This window comes from Vicugna pacos, chromosome 17 (assembly GCF_048564905.1).
Source record: "Vicugna pacos chromosome 17, VicPac4, whole genome shotgun sequence".
In the NCBI taxonomy this organism is placed as follows: domain Eukaryota; kingdom Metazoa; phylum Chordata; class Mammalia; order Artiodactyla; family Camelidae; genus Vicugna; species Vicugna pacos.
This window is the reverse complement of record NC_133003.1, coordinates 47,618,358-47,645,270: the sequence shown is the minus strand read 5'-3', so window position 1 is coordinate 47,645,270 and position 26,913 is coordinate 47,618,358. Positions and strand designations below refer to the sequence as shown.

General features: G+C 40.7%; 1 protein-coding gene across 5 annotated transcripts in view; it reads right to left on the bottom strand.

The window, feature by feature from the left end:
- Window positions 1–26,913, bottom strand: part of GRM7 (glutamate metabotropic receptor 7) — an 893,798-nt gene that overhangs the window by 278,050 nt on the left and 588,835 nt on the right. For all 5 annotated transcript variants that reach the window (XR_012060766.1, XR_012060764.1, XR_012060765.1 and 2 more), the window contains exon 5: window positions 17,081–17,221. Coding sequence is in view for 2 of the 5 variants with exons in the window: in XM_006206843.4 (XP_006206905.1) it covers window positions 17,081–17,221 (141 nt within the window). In the remaining 3 variants the exon portion in view is untranslated. The remainder of the gene's footprint in view (window positions 1–17,080; window positions 17,222–26,913) is intronic.

Sequence of the window (26,913 nt, the reverse complement as noted above, 5' to 3'; positions counted from 1 at the left end):
TTCTTTCTTTATTATCCTGGTTGACATATTTCACGTTTCCTTAATCTGTGAAGTACTATCTTTCTTCAGTTCTGAAAAATTCTCAAACATTATCTCTTTATAAATTTCCTCCCCTCCATTCTTACAATTCAGTCCTTACAGGATTCAATTACATTTTCTCACTTTACCTTTCAAATTATTCAGTATTGCCTATCTTTATCATCTCGTACTACATCTTCTTTTAGATCTATGTTCTAGTTCACATATTCTCTCTTTGGCTGTGTCTGGTATATTTTCCAACCCACCCATGGAGCATTTTATCATTTTTGATAGTCTTTTGTTGATAGCACATTTTGGAGTTTCCACGAATATTGGGATTCCTCTAAATATTTTTATAATTAAATTATATATATATAAATTAAATATAATTAAATAATACACATAGTTTTATTCTAAATATATTGTTTCTGATAATTCTTAAAAACTGGAGCAGCAAGGGAAAAGTTACATACAAGGGAACTCCCATAAGACTCTCAGCTGAATTATCAGAAAAAACTGAATATATCATGCCACTCTTTTCTGGCCAAAGTAATGAAAGGGGAAAACCTGCAACCAAGAATATTCTACCCAGCAAAGAAATCATTCAGAATTGAAGAAGAAATAAAAAGTTTTATAGACAAGCAAAAAGCAAAACTGTTCAATGCCAGCTTTCTGAGAAATACTAAAGGGACTTCCCTAGGTGGAAAAGAAAGGACCACAACTAGAAATACAAAAATTATAAAAGAAAATCCCACTGGTGAAGGCAAATATGCAGTTAAGATAGAAGATCAATCACTTATACAGTTAGTAGGAATGTTAAAAATCGGAAGTAGTAAAAATCACTTACATCCTCTAATAAGTAGTTAAGGAATACACAAGAGAAAAAAGATAAAATATGATGCCAAAAACATTAAATGCATGTTGAATGGGGAATGAAACTGCAGGGCTTCTAGAATGCATTTAAACTTAAGAGATCATCAACTTAAAATAATCACACACATGAGCATATATGTATATACTTACATACATATACATATATACAGGTTGTTATAATATAAACTGCATGGTAACCACTAACCACACACACAAGAATCCAAACATGATACTAACGATGGTCAACAAATCACAAGGAAATGGAGCAAAAGAAGAAAGTGCCAAAAAAGAACTACAAAACAACCAGAAAAAAGTAACAAAATGCCAATACATACATATTATTAGTAATTACTTTAAATGTAAATGAACTATATGTTCCAATCAAAAGGCACAGTGACTGAATGTGTTCAAAGAGAAACAATACCCATTTATATGCTGTCTACAAGAGACTCAAGAGCTAAAGATACACAGAGGCTGAAAATTAGGGGACGGTTCCATGCAAATGTAAATGGGAAGAAGGCTGGGGTAGCATTACTTGTATTACACACACAAAAAATTTTAAAACAAAGACTGTAAAAAGAAACAAAGAAGGACATTGCATAAATATTAAGGGAACAATCCAACAAGATGATCTAACAATTGTAAATACATATGCACCCAACATAGGAGCACCAAAATACATAAGGCAAATACAGTTGACCCTTGGACACTGCAGGGGTTAATCTGTGTATAACTTATAGGCACACTTGTTACTGCAGATTCAGCCAAATCATGGACTGTGTAGTACTGCAGTATTTATTCACTCTTGAAAGATGTCTGTTTATAAGTGGACCTACATAGTTCAAGGGTCAACTTTGTTAACAAGCATAAAGGGAGAAATTGACAGTAATACAATAATAGTAGATGACTTTAACACCCTACATATATGAATGGCTAGATCATCCAGACAGAAAATCTATAAGGGAGCTTTTTTTTTCTTTTTTGCATAGTAAACAATTAACAAAATGAAAAGGCTGCTACTGAACAGAAGAAATTTGCAAATGATATATCTGATAAGGGGTTAATATCCAAAAGAAAGAACTCATACAACTTAACATCAAAAGGAAACAAAAAAACCTGATTTAAAAAATGGGCAGAGGACCTGAACATTTTTCCAAAGATACACAGATGGCCAACAGACTCATGAAAAGATGCTCAACCTCACTAATTGTAATGGAAATGCAATCAAAGCCACAATGAAATATCATCTCACACCTATCAGAATGGCTATTATCAAAAGACAGCAAATAAGCATCGATAAGGATGTGAAGAAAAAGGAACCCTAGTGTACTGTTGGCGGGAATGGAAATTGTACAGCCACCATGGCTAAAAATATGAAGGTTGCTCAAAAAATTTTAAATAGGACTACTATATGATCCAGCAATTCCACTTGTGGGTATTTTTCTGAAAAAAATAAAAACACTCATTTGAAAAGATACACGTACCCCTATGTTCATGGAAGTCTTTTCTCACAATAGGGAAGCTACTGCACTGACCTAAATGTCCATCAATAGATGAATGGTTAAGATGTGATACAAATACTCACACAGATACACACAATGTAACATTACTCCGCCACAAAATATGAATGAAATCTTGTCATTTGCCACATGATTGATGGACCCAAAGGGTATTATACTAAGTAAGATAAATCAGACAGCAAAGGATGAATACCACATGATTTCACTTACATGTGAAATCTAAAAACAAAACAAAACAAATGAACAAACATACCTAAACAGAAAGACACAGATACAGATTACAAATAGCTAGTTGCCAGAGGTGAGAGGGATCAGGGGACAAGAGAAACAGGTGAGGGAGTTAAGGGGAACAAACATTCAATTACAAAATAAATGGGTACTGGGGATGAAACTGACAGCATGAGAAGTATAGTTAATAATACTGTAATAACTTTGTATGGTGACAGATGGTAACTAACCTTATCCTGATGACCATTTTGTAATGTAAACAAATACTGAATACTTGGAACTAACACTGTTGCTGGTCAATTACACTTCAATTAAAAATATATATATATAATTTACTTTTAAATTATCATAATAAACTGCAGCCATTAAATTAGACTTGCATGACTACAACAACTTCCACATTCTAAACATAGTTGATTCTTTGTCATTTCATACATCTTTCAAGAAGTCAGAACATAAGGTCTCTTCAGTGGTTTCCAAATAAGCCAAAGGAAGCAGCTTATAAGATGTTTAAATCATATTTCTCCTAAGGTCACTTTTTATAGGAAAAAGTTATGCATTGTTTATGTTTTCTTCTTTTATTTTTAGCGTGGTGTTAATCCTTTCGTGCCAAGAGGTGACACTTCCACGACTCTTTGTTTACAAGAGTAAAGCAAAATGCTTTGGTTCAAATCCCAGCTCTGCTAGACCCTAGCCAAGTGACTTCCGGAGAGCCACTCACCAAACCTCTAACAACTTAGCTTTTATCTTTCTCTTCAGTAGACTTATAAGTATTATCAGCTCTGCCAACTCTGCTGAGTTGTAGAGATGATCAAATGACACAGGGGATATTGAAAACAATTTAAAGACTCTAAAGTGCATCTCATAAAAAAGATAAATCAGTGCCCAAACATATGGAAAAAAATATTCCACCTTGCACGTTTCCCAAGAAATACAAATCAAAACAGAGGTAACACTTTAGCAGTTTGGCTAGTGGCTGAATAAATTTGTACAGTCCTTTTGGAAAATAATTTGACAATGCATTTCAATTATCCAAAAAAATATATACTCTGCATCTGTAATGATAAAAATAGATAATGTGTATCTTACTATTGCTATCAAAAGCATGGTGCTAAGCCCTCTACTTGTACAGGTGACCCTTACACAACGTGGGGCTCAGGGGTGCCAGCCTTTCACAGCTGAAAATCCATGTGTAATTTATAGCCAGTCCTCTGCATCCACAATTCCTTGGCATCCTTGGATTCAACCAATCATGAATCACATAGTACTGTAGTATTTACCACTGAAAACAATGTGCCTGTAAGTGGACCCACGCAGTTCAAATATGTGTTGTTCAAGAGTCAACGGGGAAATATATACAAGATCCTATGGTAGCTCACAGAGAAAAAAATGTGACAATGAATATATATATATGTTCATGTATAACTGAAAAATTGTGCTCTACACTGGAATTTGACACAACATTGTAAAATGATTATAAACCAATAAACAATGTTAAAAAAAAAGAGTCAACGATCTAAACTCATTTAGTGCTTCTCCTTAAGACACAAAAGAACACCTAACTCTATGAGGTTATTATTACCATCTACAATTTGCAAATTAGGAAACAGTGCACAGAGATCCAAGCTCATCTATGCTAGGCCTCATAGCTAGTATGGGGCAGAGATCACAACTGACTGAAGGTGATTTGGTTTCGGAGTCCTCATTCTTTACTGCTGCATTTAATAACCTCTAAAAAGTCATCTCCAGAGAGTAATCCAAAAGAAGGAAAGAGCAAGAGGTTTTAAAATATTTCCTAACGTGTTTCGTACATACCTGCGAACTTTGGAAGTGACTTAAGCACAGATTCAGCAGGGGATGGCGGGTCAAATCACTCAACTGCTACATTACACTTGATCAAGAGCACTACCAGTAAGTACAGTGTTTATGGTCTATAAAATTAAAACAAATCAAAAGGTATCTGAATTTCTCATTATCACCCTGCTGGGGTTATAGAATGGCCCGAACTTTTGGTTCTGCCCACGCTAGCATATTAAGTGTTCTCAAGGACTATAAATCAGTGTGCAAAGGAATCCTTCCTGTGAATGGCACGACCAAGTTCACAAATCCCAGCGACATCATCCCCAATTCTTTCTTTCCATGAGTGTTAATGAATAGGACAGAGCCAATGAGGTGTTAACTATTTTAATAAAAGCATACACACTCTGGTGTTAAAATCAAAAGAAACTTAGATACAGGCAAACAATCAGATAGTCTACCCCAGAGAAAGGAAGTAAGGTCTGAGTGGAACACATGCCTGGGTTTATTACGTTGCAGTCTTTCACCATCATAGAAGTGATACCCCTCTTTTAAGGATAATTGCTTTTCTTTTGGTCATATTCTTTGCTGATCATGGGCAGAAAAGCAACTCAATGATTTAAAGGCAGACAGACATACCCTCCTTTGGTCAGTCAACTCAACAGCAGACAAGCCTACAACACAGAGCTCCTCTCAGACACCCAAGTTTAGGACAGACATCCCAGAAAACAGAAGCCTGAGGGCACACACATCACTTCATTCGTGATCTCAGGTGCCATAGCAGCGGCTGGTCCAGGATCCTGAATGTCTTGGCGTTATGTACACCACATCCTCTATGAGCTGTCTAAACCCAGGAGGGTGGCTCAGGACAGAAGAAACAAATAGTGACAAAGGACTTTGAAGCTGGCCAGACCTGGATTTTGATTCTTTCTCAGCAAGTGACCATGAGCACGAGATGGACCTGACCTCCCTAAGCCTCGGCTGTCACTTCCTGCCACACAAGCTTGGGCAAGGCGCTAGACCTTCATGTGTTTCCACCTTTTTGTTCATAAAACAGTGGGGGGAAAAACCCCCAGCTATTTCAGAGGGTTGTTATGAGGATTAAAAGAGTTAAGATGTATTTCATCTTCCTCAACTAAAAACTGAGGATAAAAATGTAATTCCCACTTCGAGAATTATCACCCACCTAAGGGCTTCAGCCAGTAGCTGGCCCATGGCAATCACTCAATAAATATTAATTATTATAATTCTTTTTAAAAAGAATCTCAAAATTAAAATCTTAAGTGGAAAACCTGCAAAAAGCTCAAGTTTTTGTTCATTTAGATTTGCATTCACCTACTTTTTTGCAGGATGAGAGATTGTCATTCAAGTAAGTACCTAATAAGCATTGGCTACTTTATTATTTTTATTATTATGGTTTTAGCCCTGCATCTGATTTCTCTCTCATAGCATGAAAAATGCAGCAATTCTTCAGTTATGAGAATAACAATGATCAGTAGAGGGAGGGGTGTGCTCAAGGCTGGGAGGTTAATGCATTCCTTAGTACTGTTCCTGTGATTTTTTCTCGTTTTTTTTTTTTGAGGTAGGAATGGCTTATATATTATAATTTATTAGATTTGGGGGTTTTCACATTTTTCCTTAAAATGGAGCACCTGTCAACTCAAATAAATGTAGATCTTGCTATTCCACTTCAGTGTCTTGTAAAGAAAACCTACATAATGGACTTATGAAACATTTAACACATGCAGCCCATAAATCCTACAAAGCCCCTGATTCAATCCATTTGCCCAGGCAGAGTCTCCAAATGAGAGATTCCGCTTCAGCACTTGCAAGTACAGCAAACTGGGCACCTTAAGGAAAACAGACATGTACCACCTGCCCCTCCTCTCCCAATACGATTGATTGCATTGCCAGGTTTTGCACAGATTTTTGTTTTAAGCATGGGGAGTAAAATTAATTCCTCAACAACTACTTCTTAAACTTCTACTTTATGCCTGAACTGAGCTAGGGCTGGAGGGATGGAGAAAGGCCTAACAGAAGAGTGAGTTCCTGGTTTCGCTGAGCTTGCAGCTGAGTACAGGAGAGACACGCACCATGGACTCACACTAACAAGGACACCATCACAAACAGACGCAAGTGCAGCTCAGAAGGAAAGGAAGTGGAGAAATGGGACAGCCAAGAACCTGACTTGATCATGGTCAGAGCATCACTAGGGGCTTTCTGAAAGAGGTGATAGTCAGAGATGTGTTAACTAATCAAACCTTTGAGGAAAGTCCATGCCAGGTAGATGGAACAGCATATACAAAGGCCCTGTGGCAGCAAGAGTGCAGAAGACTTTACAGAACTAAAGGAAGGTCAGAGTTACAGAAGTATGAGATGGGGCCCTGCCACAGGGGGCCCTAGACTCCATGCTGAGAGTTTTAGCCTTCTTACTATGAGCAATGCATGGACACTGATGTCTTAAATAGCGGGGGTTAGTTCTGCACATAAAAATAGCACCAATTTAGGTTTTGAGCATTTCTCGAAATTCAGTAACCCTTCTGCAGTCTCAAAACTTGTCCAAGGAAAGAGGGAATCTGTTGAAATACAGCCCATGCTGGAGGCATGATTTATATAATCATGTTAACAGCCAGGCTGTTAGACATTTGAAGCCCAATAACTATTTGTCCTAATGATTTTTGTACACTTGTATCCACATAAGGAGAACTGTTTCTGCTTGGCTCTTGGCATAGTTTTATTTTTTTTTTTTGTGGTTTTCAAAAATTTAATTCTAAAACGTAGCCATTTGTTACAAACTTGCCTGAAACTTGCTCATGACAGTCGCATTTTTCTCAAATGAAAAAGCAATACCATCTTGTAATTCAACCTTTCCATTCACAGCAAATTGCCCACTTCTGCCAGAGCAGAGGACTACTCTGGGAGTTCAATTTGTAACTGCTATTCCAATATTGGTATGTTTCTCCTTAAAGGTATTATTTTGTACTTCATCTGGTTTCTCACTATTTCAGTCTCTACCGTCTGTTTTGATAAGGCTGTAGGCCAGTTTGTCCCCACCCTAAAAGGACAGGGAGTCCCAGGGGGATGAGGTACAGTCAAAGAATTTTATAGTCGTGGCTGCAACTCCCTGTTGGATAATTATGCTGCCTATGAGACAAGGCATGTGAATCCATGTCTTTTTCCTTTGTACGAGCAACTAGCTTTGCATCAACAGAACAAAGTTTGAGCAGAAACTGGAAACTGTGGCCTTATTTTGAGATCAGGAGAGGAGAAAAGAAATGAGGTCAACTTGCTTTCTCCACTGCAGCAATTTTGAAGTGAGGACCAAAGGGATCAATCTGGGACCATTAGCAAAAATGTTCTGCAAAAGAGCCCTTATGGGGCTGGGTGTCACCAAGTGAGGAAATTGCCTAAAAACAAAACCATAAAGTTACCCCCAGATGAGAAAGTGCCTACTCATGTTCAGTTCTCTAAGAGTCTAGGATGGCAACGAGGCATCAGAGGAGAAAAGAGCATGGAGAGAAATCGGCCGCATTTATCATTTGGTTGCTCCCTCTGAGCCACGATTCCCTCATCTGCGTAACGGGGAATAATAACCCCTCCCCGACAGTCAGGCTGTGCTGATGATTTCTGCCAACTATCTTTTCCCAGAACAACTCTTGAGTGTTGTTTTCTCGTTTGGCCTCTTACTTGTTTCTTTCACAGTACCGATCAGAACCTGGAATTATTTTATTGACCTGCTTTTGGTTTTCTGCCTACCTCCTGTGCTGGAATAGAAGCTCCCTGAAAGGAGAATCTGTGTCCTCATTCTAGCACGGTGGCTGGCCCCGGGCAGGGGCTCCACACATACCTGTCAAATGAACAAACGAGGGGCAGAACACGTGAGACAATGGTTGCGTGCCCTGAGTTATTGAGATTTTACTTATTTAGCAACTATGCTCTCCAATAAGTCACAGAATCTCTCCAAAGTTCAGTTTTGTTTTAATCTATAGAGGGGGGGCGGGTGATACACATTTTGTTTATTTCACCAGGCTGATAGGGGCATCACATTGGATGAAATTAACACATAAAAGAATATTCATCCATGCATAGCACTAGATCTGCCCAAGGATGTTCAAGGAAGAGGAAGAACAAGGCTGAGTATGAAAATAAAAGAGGACAGGCAACTGGAGTCAAGGAGGAGGTTTTGTTTTGTTTTTTAACAGAGCCAAAGGTAACTGCAGTCACCACCACCACCACGTCACTCACCACGACGGTGCACATAAACCCACTGCACACAAACTATTCCCATCGGGCACTGTTCTGTTGAATCTTTGTGAGTGACCCCATGCCGTCGTGGTCATAGTTATCCCTTTTCTAACAGCTTATTTCTAACAGGAAACAAGGGTTGAGAATGTTTCAGTGACTTGCCCACGGCAACACAGTAAGGGAGGGAGCTGTGGTTTACACTGGGACAATGTAATTCTTCGAGTCTTAACTGTTTCCATGAGTCAGTGTGATTTCAGAAGGCAGCTGGACTGCTATGTCTCTACATCAGAGAGGCTGTGCTTCAAGTCAGCACAGAGCTATATGTGCCCGGGGAGGCAAACAGATTCTAAGTATGAGGACATGGGGAAGGGAGGTCTCCCCACACGTCCGGCACAGATCGGACCTACTGCTAATGGAAACAGTAAGACAAAGTTAGAAGAGTCTCTGGAGAGTTTATTGGGGTTTACGTATATGGTAGATATTTATTTTGTAAGCACAGTTTTATTCTCTAGAAAAATGAATATGACGCTGCACACACTGTAAAAACCTAAAATGCTTTTAGTAGCCGTATGTCTCTTTGGAAGAGGTAAAAAGGGAAGAAAAAAAAAAAACAACTTTGTATTACTAGAAGTGCTTCGCAAGGAGAGCTATATTCCATTCTAACTTGCTTGATGATACTTGTACCTCCTAAAATGATGCTAAACATCCCATTTATAATTCTCACATTGCTTATAAGAGGCACTTTGTTTACAAGAACCATTGCCGAGCAGATGCCTGTGCATTAATTCCCCGCGTTCGGGAATTCCTTCTCATTAACTGCGTAGCCTGGCAGACTTTACAGAATATGGAAAGGCCGTAACTTCAGTTTTTAAAGCCATTGCCTACTGGAGCTAATGAGAAAAATATGACACACGGCTCAAATAATTATGCCTTCTAACACTTACGGAAATGGTTTTGCCTGGCTAGCCCTAGGCTTTCAACTTGGTGCTCCACTGCCTGGCTTGACTGTGCAGAATTCAACACGGATCCTGCCGACACCTCGGTGGGCTATGTGGCAAGGGGGATGTGGGGGGACGTGGCGTGAGGTAAAGTGACGTGTGGTGGAGAACTCTTTTTATGCTTTGCAGGGTTGGTGGCAGAAAGAATTTCTTGTCTGCAGGGGCAACCTACAAACATCGTTTTGAGAAGGCTGCAGACGGCCAGCCTCTACCTTGGGAAAACGAGCTTTATGAGTTTAGAGCTCTGGGTGCACTGCTTAGTGGAGACAATGATCTGGCCTGCCACCCACGACCCCTCTACTTTGGTTGTATGAACGTAGTGCTGAGTGGCAATACTCTTACATATTCAGATTTTATTGGCAGCCCCAGAGCTCTTATACATTGCTTTTCAGAAGCTTATAAGAGGATACAGGGTACCAGGGAAAAAAAAAGATTGACTTTTGAAGTTTAAAAGTCAGTATCATGCGATCAATGCCAGGCTCTGAGCTTTAGAAATTGGAGTCCTGAAGGATTCAGGACATACAACATATACCATACACAAAATAATTGGAAAGATATGAATAAACTTAAGTTAATCTCCTCCTCCCACCTCTAATAAAGATGTTCAGGAACAGAAGATATGCAAACAGAGGGGAAGCCTGCAAGTGAAGTGCGGCGTGTGTCCATGGAAAGGGTCCTGGGCTCTACCGCCTCCCCAGCGCAATCTCAGGACACTGTGGAGGGCGTCAGGATCAGAGCTGAGCCGGGGGAGCCCTGGGGCCAGGACCAGGAACCCATGCTGGGGGCACCCTCACACTGCCACTACTAAGGGATGGCACAGGTCAGGTACTGCGTTCCCGGAGATGGATTCCTGGACAGGAAGAAGTAACGAATAGATGCCAAACCCACAGCAAAGGAACCTCACAACTAACTCTAGTGCCCTGGTCTTGACAAAGCCCTGTGTCACTGAAGTTCAATCACAGTGACCAGGTGGAATGAGGAACTCTGAAAAGACGGATTAAATTTCTACAAACCACTGGAAAGGAGTCTCAAAAACAAAGTTATAGAAAACAATTAAAAGTCCTATTTTTGGCACTGCTGGTTTGGTGACCTGAGAGTTGTACTTCCTGTAACAGATAAACTGTACGAAAGGCTACACTCATCACCACTCTCAGAATCAAGACTTGTTGTCATTTTGCCTTTCTTCCCTCAAATTTATCCAGTGGAATAACTGACCTACTGGATACGCCACCCATCGAAAAGAGGCTGTGTTTTTAGATTTTTCTTCAATTCCTTTAAAAAGAGAACCTGATGGGTTTTAAAATAATAAAAGATCAATTTTCACATCTAAGTAGATGAAAAGCAAAGACATAGAATTAGCATGGCATTTAATATAGTACATTATTACACTAAAGTCTTTTTTTTTTGGTCTATTATATATGAGAACCCAAGGTCATATCCATAATCATCCTTTACGGACATGAGATTTTTATTCAATACCTCTACTCTGAAAAGTAATTAAAAGAAATTTTCCAAGGACAGTGACAACTTCAGATGTGACATTCAGATAATTTTAATCTGGGGAATATCATATTAATTAGCATTTTATCCAGCTAAATCCTATTAGGAAATTCACCCAAAGAGTTGCTATAAAATGCTGGACTAGATCCACAGACTTACCTACCTTAGCCTTTCTGAGATGATTCTGAGATATTGCATGCTTATTTAACATTCATTTTTCAATGGCTGAATGACCTAGCAAATAAAAATTCTAATAATCTGGCTCACATATTTCTAGTTTCCACACAGACAGAAATCAGTCATTGTTCAGGGAGGTAGGGGAAGGCTTAAGGGTGATGACAGCAAGAGAAACATCAACCAAGATTCTGAAGTCTAGAGATGAGGAAGAGAATCAAAAATTTAACAAAGAACCATATTGATGCACAATCCCATAATGGATGTCCCACGCAGATTAAGTCATAATTCTTCTCCACCGAACCTCTGGTTAAGAAAGCACAAAGGTGTAAAAAGGCATTTTACACTGCTTCTCATCAAAATGGCTTCAAAATGTCTTAGAGCCACAAAGGGTGAGATGTTATTTGTCTGCAATGTTTTGATGTGGATTCCTTAATCATGAGGAATAAATCAGGTGTCACAACACAGCATCTGTGACAACTAAAGGTCAATTCAGACTAGAATAAAATGGCAGGGAAAACTAATGATACAGTCAAATTCCTTCTGCACAGATACTCTCAAAGAACTTGACTTACTTAAGTTCAGTTCCTTTGCACTGATAGTTTATTAACATACAGGTTCGCATGGGCCTGGGTCCTAGGTGAGAATGAAAGACTTGAGAAATATACCCTTCATTCACAAACAGCATTTCTTAACAGGTTTTTTTTTGGTCACCCCAAGAGAGTGATCTTTGCTTAAACTAATGGCTTTGACAAGTGATGTGTAAAAAACATAAAAAAACAAAAAAAAAAAACCCATACAGCTTAAGGATACTGACGTTCCAAAATCTGGACATTACCAGAGTATGTTCTTTGGCCCCTGGGATCTTTCCGTAGAAAATATTGATTGACTGGGGGCTGAAATCAAAATCGGATGTTCACTGTGTGACTTAAAAGCACTAGTGATGAAATACAATGACTTCTACAAAAAAAAAAAAAAGAGCAAAAACCATGTCACCCATTTATTCATTCTCTATCACCTAACAAGGAAAACAAATCTCTGAAAGTCAAATTGACCCTTCATGGGATAATGGATTTCTAAATGCTGAGTTCCTTCTTTTCAGCAAAGGGCTAATTCTGATGAAAACAGTATTCACAAAGTGGCATTCGGCAGGTCAGTGATATTAGTTAGACAAATGTTCTGTGTTAAGCCATGCGATATGACAGAGTGACAAGTTTTATGCACTGCCATAGGCAAGCACATTCAGATTCTCAGAGCCTTATTCTAAGTTGGAAGAATGGGTTTGGGAACAAGGACCTTGGGGGTGCCAGTAACCACACAGGGGTCAGGGACAAAATGGTACACAAGCTGCAACATGAGGTGTTCAGCAGGTCCACAGTCCAATAATAACTTGGACACACTCTTTGTTATGGCACTGAAATTCCCTAAACCTTGAACTTCACTCCATTCATAGCCTCAAGCTGCACACTGCTTGTTGATAAACTTTCTGATATTTTAGTACATTGCTGTGTAATGTGCACCCCACTGAAAAGTTCCTGTCTCTACTTATGTGCTCATTCAAATCTCTGGCTTGGTTTACCTGTTAGACTTTGATATACACCCTGATTTTCCATAGAACTGACAGCAGGCAATAGGATCTTCATAAAACCCGCACGGGTAACAGCGTTCAGACCAGAAGAGAGGACAAGTACGTGCCTGAGCCGTTGCTGTGTGCTGGTGTCATTTTAGGTCCTCTACCCAAGCCATCTAATTTAATCCCCACAACAGCTTTGGATGTAACTGAAGTTTCATTACTCCCATTTCCAAGATGAGGAAAAGCTTAGAGAGGTTAAGTAATTCTTTCCATCTTTCACAGGGATCTTCAGGGATAGCCCTAGCTGAGGCCTCTTTCCTGCCAAAACCTCTGGTTGCTTATCCACTTTGGTAGACTGATTTTCCTGACTCCAAGAGGGACTTAATCTCTTTTTCAGAGACATCACTTCATCTGTATGTTTTCATTCTCCCCTTGACCTTGGTACCCCCACAAAGCCATTATTCCCGAAGAATCCTATTCTAAACTGGTCTTGTCAGTGACATACTAGTAAGAGTTAAGGGTGAACCCACTTACCCAGCAGGGCAGGCGGGGAAGCATAAAGACAACCTAAAAAAAAAAAAATCACATCCGATCTTTCTCCCCATAAGCAACAAATAATCTACAGTAAACTATGAAAAAGGCTCACTTGACTGTGTGTAGCTCCCACTATCTTCACGAGAAAATGCCATGAATGGCATTAGTACCTGTCAAATAGAATTTGCCTTTTTTTCTGTCAAAGCTTAAACCACCAATAAACTTGCTCAACTGCATGTCCCCTTGGGGTATAGCAGCCAAGATAAACCATGAGCAGAATGGGTCCCTGACAAGTCAATCTCCATCAATGAAACTTAGGTAAGCATTAGAGAAGGTGGGATTAAGAATGTCTAGCTCTCAAGGTTGAGATCTTGGAAGTGGGTATCAAGGAAAGTTGGGATGTTCTTAAAACATTGAAGAATGTGGTAGCTTTCCTTGTTTGAAGGAGATTTTTTAATGCATATGGATAATTTATACAATAAGGATTACATGGTTGTTCAGGAAGTTTCTCTAAGAATCCATGCACATGTAGCCCCATGATAAACTGTAAAAGTTTACTTCATGTTGAATATTTATTTTTCAACAATTATTCTCCCTTTAATGACTTTTTTTTAACCATCTTGGGCTTTTAGAACTTACTATTTTCCCCTGACCCTGGGAATCTGCTCTCTCCAAATAGCTAAGGGTCCTACACCTCATCTTCAAAAGCTGTTGGACCAGATGACTGATTCAGTGACAGTCAACTTGGAGCGAATACATAATAGCTCATAATGACTGACAAGGTTATACATCCAGAAAACAAAAGTTTGCATTTTAGCTTGTGTCCGAATCCTAGGAATAAATATTTCAGACTTTCTTATTCTTTAGCAGAGACGAGTCAGAGAGAGATCTGTGATGTGGGCTGTCTTCTGCAGTCCTCAGATCAAAACATCTGCCAACCACCTGTCTGCAATGCCATTCTACTCGCTCCTCATCTGTTGCTTCTCCCAATGTGCCCATTCTTTTAATGTTTCAAAATCTGGTTACCAAGGCAGCTTTCCCTTATATCACCCACATCTTTAAGTCCATCAATGCCTTTCCTCTCCCAGTAATTCTTTTCCTTCATTAAAACGTAACTTCTCAACCCAAGAAATCTTACCGATACAATTCAATTGGTATAGTTCCCTATAGTTCAGTAAATCTCAGCAAATCTCTCCCATTTTTCTACTTCCAAGTTGAGGTTATGCCTAATGTCAAGATTATTAGAATAGCATCTTGGGAATGTTTCCAAAGCCAAAACAAATTTAGTGCAATTTGGAAAAAGAACAAGAAAGAAAAACAGATCGCCTACCGACTTACATCCAATACCAGGAAGAACAAGAGACACAATGATAGTAACAGTACTTGCCTCCACTCAGCAGGGCACCTCTTACCACAATGGAAGTGGTCAGGAAGGAAAAGGGGGGAGGAGACATTTACATAATTTGGGGCCACAGATAATTTAGGACCTGTGAGCACAGACTTTTCACATGGAGGAAACATGATATGAAAACACAAACACTTCCGTTTCCATTTTTGAAAGGTAAGGCTTTGACAAGGAGCTTCTATGGTTTTGTAAACCCAAATTCTCCATGATCAGCACTAAAATGTGACTACAGGTAAAACAGTCTGGTTAGAGTACATGAAAAGACAGGAGACTGGCCTTAGACCGAACAATCCTAATGGCCACCAGACAATTCATTCCACCTTCCAGACGCTACAAAACACCGAATGTCAGAAAGAGCCAAAAAACTGTCATCAATCATTTAGAGACTTCTAGTACATTCGGATGTCCCCTGTCATAGAAACAAATTATCCAGATGTCAAACAAATTTTTCAGTTTCCACTTGAAAGCTTTGAGTCACCTAGGTCTAGTCAACATTGAATTAATTGTTTTCTTTTTCCTCCAACACTGCAAGGATCATATTACTGAAAACACTATTGTTATATAGTAGGGTCCAGAGAATGTGGTTAATCCGATATTCTAGTTAACTGAGTTATACCCCCAATTACGCATCGTATTGATTTTGCATCATTATTTTTATTCATGTCTTTGTTTATATCTCATCTTCCCTTCTTCACAAAAAACTCAAGGAAAAGGTCTAAGGGAAAGCAACCTCACATTCATGACATTTTTAGTAACATGCTTTACACACATTATTTTTCACTAATAGATGTTTACTGAATGGTTGAATCTACAATGTCTGGATGACTGATATTTGAAGACCTTCATTGCAAAGACAAAGCACACATGAGTATATCCAATGCAAGTGTGCTTTCTTGATTGTACTGAAAACATTTTAGGTTTTCGTGGTACCTCAAGGTCATCATTGCAAATGTTGAAGGCTGAGGTATAAAGCTGGGGAATGCCATTTAATAGAGGGCCAGGTGATATGACGGTACAACATCGTACACCCTTGTATGACACCTTGCACAATTTCTAGTACCTACAGGATAAAGACCAAATTCACATACATCCCATCATGGTGTATTCTTTGCCCGGATCTCTATATTTGCATCCTGAGCTCACACATTTATCCTAGTCTCTGTACTTCATGTTTTTGATTTTCACATCCTCAGAGGTACCATAATTTTTCCTGCTACAAGCCCTGAGTATGCTATCCCTCTACCAGAAGTTCTCCCATCTGTTCTTCCCCATCCCTAACCAGACAATGTCTGCTTGTCTTTGGAGATGGCTTCTGCTTCAGTAGGAGTGAAGTCCCTTGATTATAGGCCCTTACAGCCCTCAGAACGTGCATTGTAGCTTATAATTATGTATTCATAGAAAGGTCACTAGAATAATGTTGATTTTTCTCCCACTACACTCTAAGCAGCACGACAGCAGGGTCCTTATCTGGTCTGCTCACCATCAGATCAGTGGTGCCTAGCACAGTGTTTAGCAGAAAAGAGTCACTCAGTAAATATGTGTGAATAAATCAATGAATAAGTGTGATTTTGCCTTCTGATTACTGCATATATAAAAATATATAAGACATACATACTCACGAACACATACACACACACACACATATATACACACATGGCATACACACTAGTGTTTTTTATTCAGAATACTTATGCAAGGTTACACAGGCAGTGAAGTATCTTAAAGTGTATTTTAAATAGCAGGTGACTCATTAACCGGGACCCTATGAAAACTCCTTAGAATGCTCATTACTCGAAGCCCAAGTACTCTGTTTCCTTCAACAAATATATTGTCCATTGGTAATACTTAAATCTGATGCTGATACGGAATGTGCCAGAGATTTTGGTCCACATGAAAATGACTTCATCCTGCTGGCTTCAACATGAACTAATATTTATCAGCAAGAGCATTCAAGACAACGTGACCTCTTTTGAATTCAAGGAATCAATGAAAATGTCAATTACTGCTAGATGGACAGGCAGAAAATAATACATTCTTGTCTGTACTCCCCTTGTCCTGCAGGACTTAGGCTCCTGTTCCATTTTCTGAACAATCCAGTAAAATTCAATTTGCTTTTCCAATTTGTCTCCAGCCAAGCTTCCTTCTGTCAGCTCTGCAGACATTTCAATGCTGGCCACGCAGAGTAACAGGAGAAGGACAACGAGAATGAAATTACCTGTGCATTTGCGGTCTGTGTCTTCTTTCTTTGACCCACTAATCGTCAACTTGCAGTTGAAGTTTTCCTCCCAGTATTCAGCAAACCATACATTTCTTCTGTTGTTTTCAAGCGTGCGGGACGTAAAATAGGCATCAAACCCTAAACAGAGTTAAATGAAAAGGTCATTGCTTACAGGGCACTGCTGCTGGAATGTTTGGAAATAAAAATACCAGTGATGGTTTTTCTTTGTTTTAGTAGACCGGCTGCTCTTTTGTGTCAATCAAAAAAACAAAAAACAAAAAAGGAAGGAAGGAAGGAAGGAAAGAAAAAAATTTTTAATGCTACCTACTAACCTATGGCTAACTTTCTAGTTCAGTCTGTCAGGTAGATGTGTGGACTACAAATGGCATTTTCATTAGAGACCGTAGGAATGACACAACGATCACAGCATGCCATGTGCCTCTAGTGACCAGGGACAAAATGTCCTCATCATCACCAAGATAATAAGTGATAATTTCAGTGCTTCTCACTATTGACCAGATTCTGCTTCACATGGATTCTTTTTTTCTTCCCCATTCACCTCCAAGCCTAGGTGGCAGTTACTATCACTTTCATTTTGCCGATGAAAAAAGAGAGCCTTAGAAGAAATAATAGTGTGTCCAAGGTCAACCATTATCCTGTATTCTGCATCCCTAACTGTGTGAGCTACTGACCTATGATTATCATTTTAAGAAGCCTCTGGCATTTAATAATGACCCATTATGTAACTGACTTTCCAGTCAAAAGGAAAGTAAGTTTTTGAAGAGGCCATAGGTATGACCCCAACATAAGCTTACTGCTGTTCATATAGAATTTAAGACGAGCAGACTCAAGAGAGCAAATCCCCAGGAAACCTCTAGCTACCTCTTTAGGACGGTGCAGCCTTAAATGTTCCAATAGAGTCAGAGGTCCTGTGGGGATCAGAACAGATTCAACATCACAAGGCCTGGGCTTGAATTCTAGCTCCACTCGTCTCACAAGTCATCGCAAGATGTGCAAGTACACGCTGGACCTTTCTTATCTTCCTTTCATTTACCTGCAGGATGAAGATGACGCCACCTGCGTGCCTCACAGCCCCTTGTTTGTAGCCATAGCAAGAACCAGAAGAAGAGAGACTTGCTTTCACATGATTTCCATTATTCAAAATTTCCCCTTAACCTTATTTAAGGCCATGAGGAAAAACAGCTCCCAACTCTCAACTTCACAAGAGGACCACATCAGATTAATTTTATTCACCACTACCTTCCCAGCACTGAATTCACAGCCCAACAGACATATAGTCACAAAATTTGAAATAAGTAAGTAAGACAGAAAGAAAAAAGAAAAAAAGAAACCTATAAAGCACAGGACATTATCTAACATTTTAGGGGAAACAGAATATTCTATATCTCTTGGATTATTTCCAAGAACAGGATTCTTGACCTGGCATCCAGGCAAATACCCTTTTATATCCCCTGCAGTAACTGGCTTGAGAGTAATCCAGCTGTAGTATCTGATTTCACATTAATATCAGTACTGATTGATCTGTCAGTCTGGCAGAAAGCCCTCCTCCCACCTCACTGTTCTCCCCCATCCCTGCCTCCAGACGTCTGTTCAGGAGAGTAACAATGCCTAAATCAAGTGGAATCTTTGGGGAAAAGATAGAAGAGCTCCCCAGCGTTTCTGGAACACTACATGTATGCATTTGGTCATGTATATGCACACAAGCACTCACACCTGGTGACTAATTAACTTTCACTTTTTTCTCCATCTTTGCCCTCGCCCTCATCACAAGGGGAAAAAAAAAAGCAACAGTGATTGACTGCAACTGTGGGGTTCCTAATGGACTGTGTTTCCTTCACGCCCTTATGTGGCCTCCTCTGACTTAAGCTGCTTCTTTGTTCATGGGACAACGCTAAGTGCAATACAAGCCGAGGCTGGAAAACACTTTGCTCACTGTACCTCATCTTGGGGTGACTCCTTATTGGAATCCAGCGACCAGCTCGAAGAGGAGTGGCTCGGGGACGTGAAATCACGTGGAAAGGGAGGAGTCGAGCCAGACCCCAACCCTGTCAGCAAAGCCTCTGTGAACCCTGCAGCCGTCCAGCTGACTGTGGTAGAACCACTTAGCTGAAACCAGCCCCGATTGCAAGCCGTGTTAATAAGTCTTAAATCACTAACACGTGAGGCGGCTCCTTCTGCAGCGACGGAGAACAGAAACACTCCTTCATGATCACCGCACCCTGAACCCCTCTCTGAGCGATACCCAAGCAGCACACGCTTATGGAAGAAGCAGCCTCGACAAAACACATACAGATACAAACTCTATGGCCACATGCCACGGGTCTAACCTCAAGCCAGACTCAGAGTAACAGCTAGGAAAATGGCTCAAATTGTAGCACCGATACATACATTCTCCAGCTCAGGAAGAAACATCTTCACAGAAAAAGTCAATTACCTCAAAACATCTCTCTCTTCAGCCTCTGCTGAAAATGCAAAAACGCGCTGGTGAAAGAAGGAAGGGCGTTAAAGCTAAGACGCAAGTAAAAGACGGCGGCGCATTTGAAAGCGTGGAGAGGACGCTAACGCAGCAGGCACCTCCTCCTGTTCTAAGCGAGAACCAACAGGCTTCCGGAAAGCCTGCACCGAGCAGGAAGGGGGCGAGAGGCAGGCTTTCCTCGTCTGGACCCCTGTCTTTTACTCACACACCTAGTTCACTCTCAGCTCCCTTCGCCTCCTCTCCTTGCAGCAGGGACTCACTTGCAGGCTGAACACGGCTTTCACTTCCCCAAGGCACGCGCGTCAGCTTCCCGGGCACCTCACTGGCTGCAGGTTCCGGTTCCGGTTCCGGTTCCGGTTCCGGAGCTCTGGGGTGGGACCAAAGCGGCTACTTCCTCTACAAGCCCCAGGTGCTGTGCGAGTAGCGCGCGCTCTGAGAAGCCGGGCTTCTCGAATCCTGAGTTTTTAACAAGACCCAGGTGATGCTTCTGTTGCCCAGACTTTGACAAGCAGGGTTCTAGAGCAAATCCTGAGCTTCCGCAAGTGGGATTTAAGCAGTTCCAGCCCGATTTGTTAAATCTGAGCATCGTTACCTTCTCAGCCTCTTACCTTTGCCCTGGTTCGGATGAGAGGGTCTTCACTTTGCTTCTGTGGTTGAGACTTTTGCTCAGTACCCTGCTCCGTATGGCAGGAGCTCTGCCTGGCATCCAGTGACCCGCGGGTGAATTTTCCTTGTGTGTTCACTTCATTTCTACACCCCTGAACACTGTTGCTTGGGGCTCCTCTGCAGCCTCAAAGGCTGTGTTCCTCCCCTGTGTCTCCTGTTATCATTCTGGGCTCCCCAGCCGAGGAATTTCAATCCTGGTGCAATGTTTTAGTGTTTCTAAGGAGATAATCTGAGATAGCCTCGTGTCTTCACTACCTCTTCTGAAGGCCCATGGCCTTGAGGGGAAACTCAGAGCCCTCAGCCAGGTACCAGCATAGCATACATTGGCTTTTGGGTAGTTTCCTGGAGATATGAACTTTCCTGTCGGTAGAAAAGCCACACCGTGTGGTGGTAAACTAGACATCACAGTCACAATGGCAGGTTTGAACTGCATGAACCTGAGCAGATTACTCAAGTTTCCTTGTCAAATGGAGTTAACATTAATACCTACCTCATAGGGTTGTTAAGAGGATTAACCGAACTGTTATTTGTAAACCACTCAGCATTGTGCCTTATAAAGTAAAATATGGACTGTTGATTCTTCAATAAACACACACATCCGTTTAATATTTACTGAGCTTCTACATTGTGACAGGCATTGTTCTCTGCACTCACAAACTTGGGGAATAAAATATACATGGCCCCACGTGGGATTTAGAGCCAGCCTGGTAGGGAAGACTTGAAAAAGTATCATTTAAATAAATATAAAATTACAGTTGTGATCACTTCTATGAAGGAAAGTTACATGGTGTCTTGGGAGAACAGAGATAAAACTGTGTTAGGGAGTCAGAAAGGGCTTCCTGGAGGGAGTAACTGCACTGATGAAAAAAGGGAAACATAATTTAACTGGGAGTGGGGATGGGCAGAGATTTGGCATTTATTCAGATGGGACAGCATATGCTAGGAATACTGAAGTCACTCTAGCATTACAGAATATTCCAGGACAACTGGGCCTCAAAAATGAATGCATATAAATAGCCCATCTTCTATAAATATGCAACTCAGTATTGCTATTAAAATTCTAATAATTCAATGGCATAAACGTTTATCCAATGAATGGATGTTTGTCTCCAAGCAGTTGTCAGAAGTCCTGAGGTCAGACAGATTTCTATTTGGTCATATAAAAAGCTGTACCAATAGTTATGTTAGAAAAATAATAAGCATTATATATGCATTTTTTTCATTAAGTGTCACATAAATCCTAGAAAGTAGGTACAAATTTTATTCATACTTTAGAGGTAGAAACAAAGGCTCAGAGAGAAATCTGGGCCCAAGTCTGGCTAATTCCAGCTCCTGGTGTTTGCCCCCATCCTGTAGAGCAGAGAGTCACAGCACTGGGTGGGCATCCCAGTCATCTGGAGAGCTGATAGCATGGAGGCCGGGCTCACAGAAGAAGTTCAGATCTGGGTCTTTTTGTTTTTTTCCCAAGTTCACTACAGTTCCTATAGCCTAGCAATTTTATCTGTTTTTTAAATCTATTTTTATCTGTTTTTTATAAGGAATAGGCTATTTAATACAAGATGTGCAGTCACCAAGGTGCAACAGAGTCCGAGATAGAAGCAGAAATTAGAATAACTCTCATCTAATAATATCTGTCTAGAGGTGTGTGTCTGTGTGTATCACAGTGAATTGATATTTTCTTCTCATTTCTACTAGAACTCAGAAGAAAAGTGATCTGAACACACATCCTTTTATTATGAGTTACATTTTCTGAGTTTTAAAATGTAACCCAAGGAACCAAGATGAGGGTTTGAGGTCACAGGAAGCAGAATAAGAATTATGTTAAAGGAGAAAGGTCATTCTTTTATGTAGCGCTGATGAAATTCTTAGTATTAAAGTGTTCTTTTTGTTGGACAGATGATTTTAATTTCAGAAAGTAATCTGCAGGTGATTCTAAAGCAAATCTCCCATCAGGTACATGTTGAATGATTTTCCTATAATCTTGGAAGTAAACTGAGGTCAGCATAGAAATAAGAAGCAGGGTTTTAGCTGGTTATTACAAAACTACATTTCTCAGGTTCTTTGCTTTTAACTGGGGTTGCTGCCCTCAAACTCCTCCTGAAATTTGTGCTTGAGACAAGGGCGTACAAATCAATAGACACATAATTCATCCCAGGTGGTGGGTGTGGGAGGTGACCTTTCCAGCTGAGAAGAAAGCAAGTTCTGACAAGTGTGTGGGATGAAAGGAAAACTATCAGAGTGTCGAGAGGGGGTCAGAGGCCACAGCTGCCTGCTCGGCCAGGGTGAAGGGAGGCTGGCAGATACTAATGGAGCTTCAGGAGGCATCAGAATGTGATCCATAGCCCTGGCTGCTGCCTTATGCACACAAGTCATGCGCTGCAGGTGAGAAGATCCCTGTCAGCATATGCCCGAGGAAGGATCCAAGACTTCCTGTTCACTCGCCCGTAAGGGAGAGGCTCTCAGCTCTTCCTGGTCTGCCTCTGACTCGGGGAGGATGGAATCAGGACCCAGAAACACAGCTCCTGGCCCACCATAGGGACGTGATGCTAACAGAATAGATGAAGGAATCGATGAATAAAATGAAGAAGAAAAGAAAAGACAGATGGGGCCAGAGAGAGAGGGAAAGAGAGAGAAGTTGGGAGGAAGAGAGGGAGGGGGAGGGAGGAGAAGGAAGGAAGGAGAGGAGAGAAGAGGGGAGAGGAGACAAGAGGATGGAAGGGGAAGGGAGGGGGCTGGGAGACAGACTAATGAGGAGAAGCAGTGGGAAACTCATTCCCTCCCTCCTGCGGAGATGTGGGTAAATCAGAAAAACACATTTTGAAAGCAGGTATTTGTTTCATGTCCTTTTCTATTTCTCTAACTCATTGTAGTGGGTTCAACTGTGGCTCCCAACAGATGTGTCCATCTCCTAACCCCTTGAATGTGTGAGTATGACCTTACTGGGAAGATATTTGGATATAGCCTAATAAGAAGTCATACTGCAAATGTCGCTAAGAATCTGGAGATGAGAGCATGGTGGGTGATCTGTGTGGGCCCTAAATCCACTGCCAAGTATCCTTGAAAGGGATATACAGAGGAGAGACACAGGGAGAGGGAGCCACAGAGATGGTCGTGTGAAGATGGAGGCAGAGACGGAAGTGATGCAACCACAAGCCAAGGGACGAGGAGCTGGAAGAGGCAAGGAAGGATCCTCTCCCAGAGCCTTCAAGGAAACATGGCTCTGTCAACACCTTAATTTCAGACTTCCAGCCTCTAGAACTGTAAGAGAATGAAATTCTGTTGTTTTAAGCCACCAAGCTTGTGGTCATTGGTTGTAGCAGCTCCAGGACACAAATACGACCGTAACAAGTAAACCGCCCTCTGTTTGTATCCCTTTCTCCAGCTTCTCTTCCGTCTGAACGATGTCATTTGTTTCTCAAATATGATGCCCTGATGGCTGGTGGAGTATATTTAATCTAGAGACTTGTTCTTTCTATTTCGCCCTAGAGTATTTTAAAACTCAGGATTTCACTTGTAAATCCAGATTTCTGGCTTCCCTTGTAAAGATCGATGGTCTGGGAATACAGACTTCATGCTCACGTGGTAGCCGTCAGCAGGTGCTGAAAAAACATCTCTTCCTCTGCTCCTTCAGGAGGCCTGAGCTCTTCTGCTCACAGTATCCCCCGACCCACCCCCACCATCTCTAACAGTTTCCACCTGAGCTGCTTTTCTCACTTGTAAGACGTGTGTGGTTGTCATGGTAGACACTGAGCTTTTTACCACCAAGGAATGCATCTCCCTTTAACACACCTTGGCTGCAACTGGAGTGATATACAAGCGCTACTGAAATGAAAAATATTATCTCAGGCCCCTAAGACTATGTCCTTGAAAATAATACTAACAAGGAAGGAAAGTTGGAAAAGCAGCAAGATATAAAACTGAAGAGAATCATCTATTTTCACATCCACCAACAAAATCATTTAAAAGATGTGCACAAGAGACAGCCACAACTAAAATAACTACCAAAAAATACCTATCCAAGAACAAGCTGTATCTTTCCACTTCATTAAGTTGACTTTTGTCTTTCACTAGACTTTTAAAGTTTCCCTTATGTCCGTTCCCTTGAAGCTAATTTGTAAGTTGTCTGTGATCTTGAGAGAAAATATTAACATTTTCTTTTTCTAGACATAGACAAGCTGCTTTTAATGTTCATATGGAGAAAATATAAAACCCAAGAGAACTCTGAAAAAGAAGAGCCATTGTGCTTGAGTGTTTGGAGATGTTGAGGAAGGGAATGAAGAAGAAAAGGACAAATCCTATGATATTGTGATAACAGATTGTAAATCTCTCGGAATGAAAAGGGTAATTTTGACACAAGACCAAGGAGATCAATGGACCATTGGCATAAAACGAAGTCCTGAAATAAACCCAAATGCACATGAGTACTTCATATGTAAGAGAATAAAGGTAGCACTTCAAACCACTGGGGACACACTGCCCTCTTACTAATAATCTAATAAATATCAACCCGTTGGATAATTTGTTGGTTCACAGACTCCGGAATTCCCTGGGTTAAATGTGAAACTAGCCCCCATACCCAGAGGGTAAGGACTCACCCAAGAAAGACACAGAACACTCTAGATTGGTATTTGGCAGTTATAATAAGCAAGAGAACTCACATACAAGGCTGATCTTGCATGACTGCCTGCTAGAATCTTAAAAGTTATTATACAGATCTTAACACGGTTCAGTCCCTTATACTATCCAGATGGTCTCCACAGCACCTTACTTTCTCAAGGCTACTCCCTGGAAGATGGCTCCCACCATGAGAAAGGTGGGCAGAACTTACATTCCAAGAATAGGGGACAGGGTAAAGAGTCTCTGATCGCCTGGGTCCAGCTTGAGGGTCAACCTAAGGTCACAACCTCTTAGTGACCTCCTCCAACCTAATTGTATAATGATCAAATTGGATCCCAGTGAGAAATCTGACATTCTATTAGCCCACAAGAAACACTGGAAGCATTGCATGGATTTAACCATAGTAAATGAATTTGGGGTTTCCAGTCTCTACAAGAGGGTGAATTGTAGGAACTGTGGATCCTTCAGCCTTGGTTTGAGGCCACCTGCTGCAGGATGTCTGCATTGGGTTCAGGTACCACATGGCGTGTTCCCGGGTACCCTCTGTACTTGCCCTGCCTGCTTGTGGGCACTGTTGAGGGCAGTCAGTTCTTCGTTGGCTTCCCTCCAGAAACTTGAAGTTTCCCTGGCAGACAAAGACTGCCCTACTCATCTCCGCCTTCCCAATTCAAGTTTCTGTAAACATTTATTGAAGTAAATTGAAGTTGGAGACATGGAAATCAGTTTGGCAAGAAGATCATTACTGATCAATTGGGACAAATTTAGGATCTCAGATGCACCCACAAATTTGCTGGCCGTATCTACTGATGAGATTGTGGAAACCAGCCATTATTTTTTGAGAAAACAAATAAGAATTATTGCAATGGAAATTATTTCACAAAGAACAAAAATCCCATGGGGAGTGTATGTGGATGAGGTAGACGGAATAATGTTTGCCATATTATTCCACAAAATGCCTCCAAAGGGCTGTTGCATATTATATAATGCTAGAATGCCTGCCATCTTTCATTCCTCTAAGCTGCCTGGGAAACAGAAGGGCACTTTCTGCAATCTGAACACACTTATATGTGAATGTATATGGGTATAAACAGCCCATGTTAAATTGACAGTTTAATAGTTAAAATGGTTAAAAGCAGACTGGAACTAGAATTCTCAGGTTCAATTCCTGACTTTGTTACTTGCTAGCTAGATAACCTTGAGCAAATAAGCTAACTGGTCTGAGTTCCTCCATCTATAAAATGGGGATGATGATACCATCTGCTCCACAGGACTGATGTCAGGCTTCCGTGTGAGGATACAGGCAGTGTTTCAAACAATGCATGGCATGTAAAAACAGTATAAATGTTAACTAAACTAGTAGAAAATTAACACAGACACACATATAAGGTGAGAAAGAACAAGAGGAGGAAATCTGGGAAAATTTGCACTTTAACACTAGGGACTATGCATGAAATACTCAGTTATGGAGAACCTGGCATTGAAGTCAGAGGGACCTGAATTTGAATCATTGCTCTGCCAACTACTAGCTATTTTATTTAACTAACGCTAAATTGATCTCTTGGGTTTCTATTGTTTCTATTTTGTTGATGAACTATATATTTCCTCATTTATTCATTCATTCACTTATTCCAGGAAAGACTTAAAGGGGACCCTCCATTTTCTCATCTATAAAATGAGGATGGTAGTACCTTCCTTACAGATGGATGTAAAGATTGAAAAATATTAAGGCTACACCAGAAGTTGACACAACATTGTAAACTGACTATACTTCAATAAAAAAATATATATACAAAAAATACTAAGCCTAAACTAACTAACATGTTAAAGCTGCTGAGTAAATGCAGTTTCCTTTCCTCTTGTCACTGTACGCAGCTTTAGTATCAGTTCCAGACACAGGAAAGTAACCGCCTTCCATCCTTCAAAGCCCCTTGCTGTCCTCCTATGCCACGTGCAGCCATGAGAAACTGACAGCCTGAACATGTATGTTTGGGGGCAGCTAAGGAGGCACAGTTCAGTAAAGATGAAAGGTAGAATGCCATCCCTCTAGTGG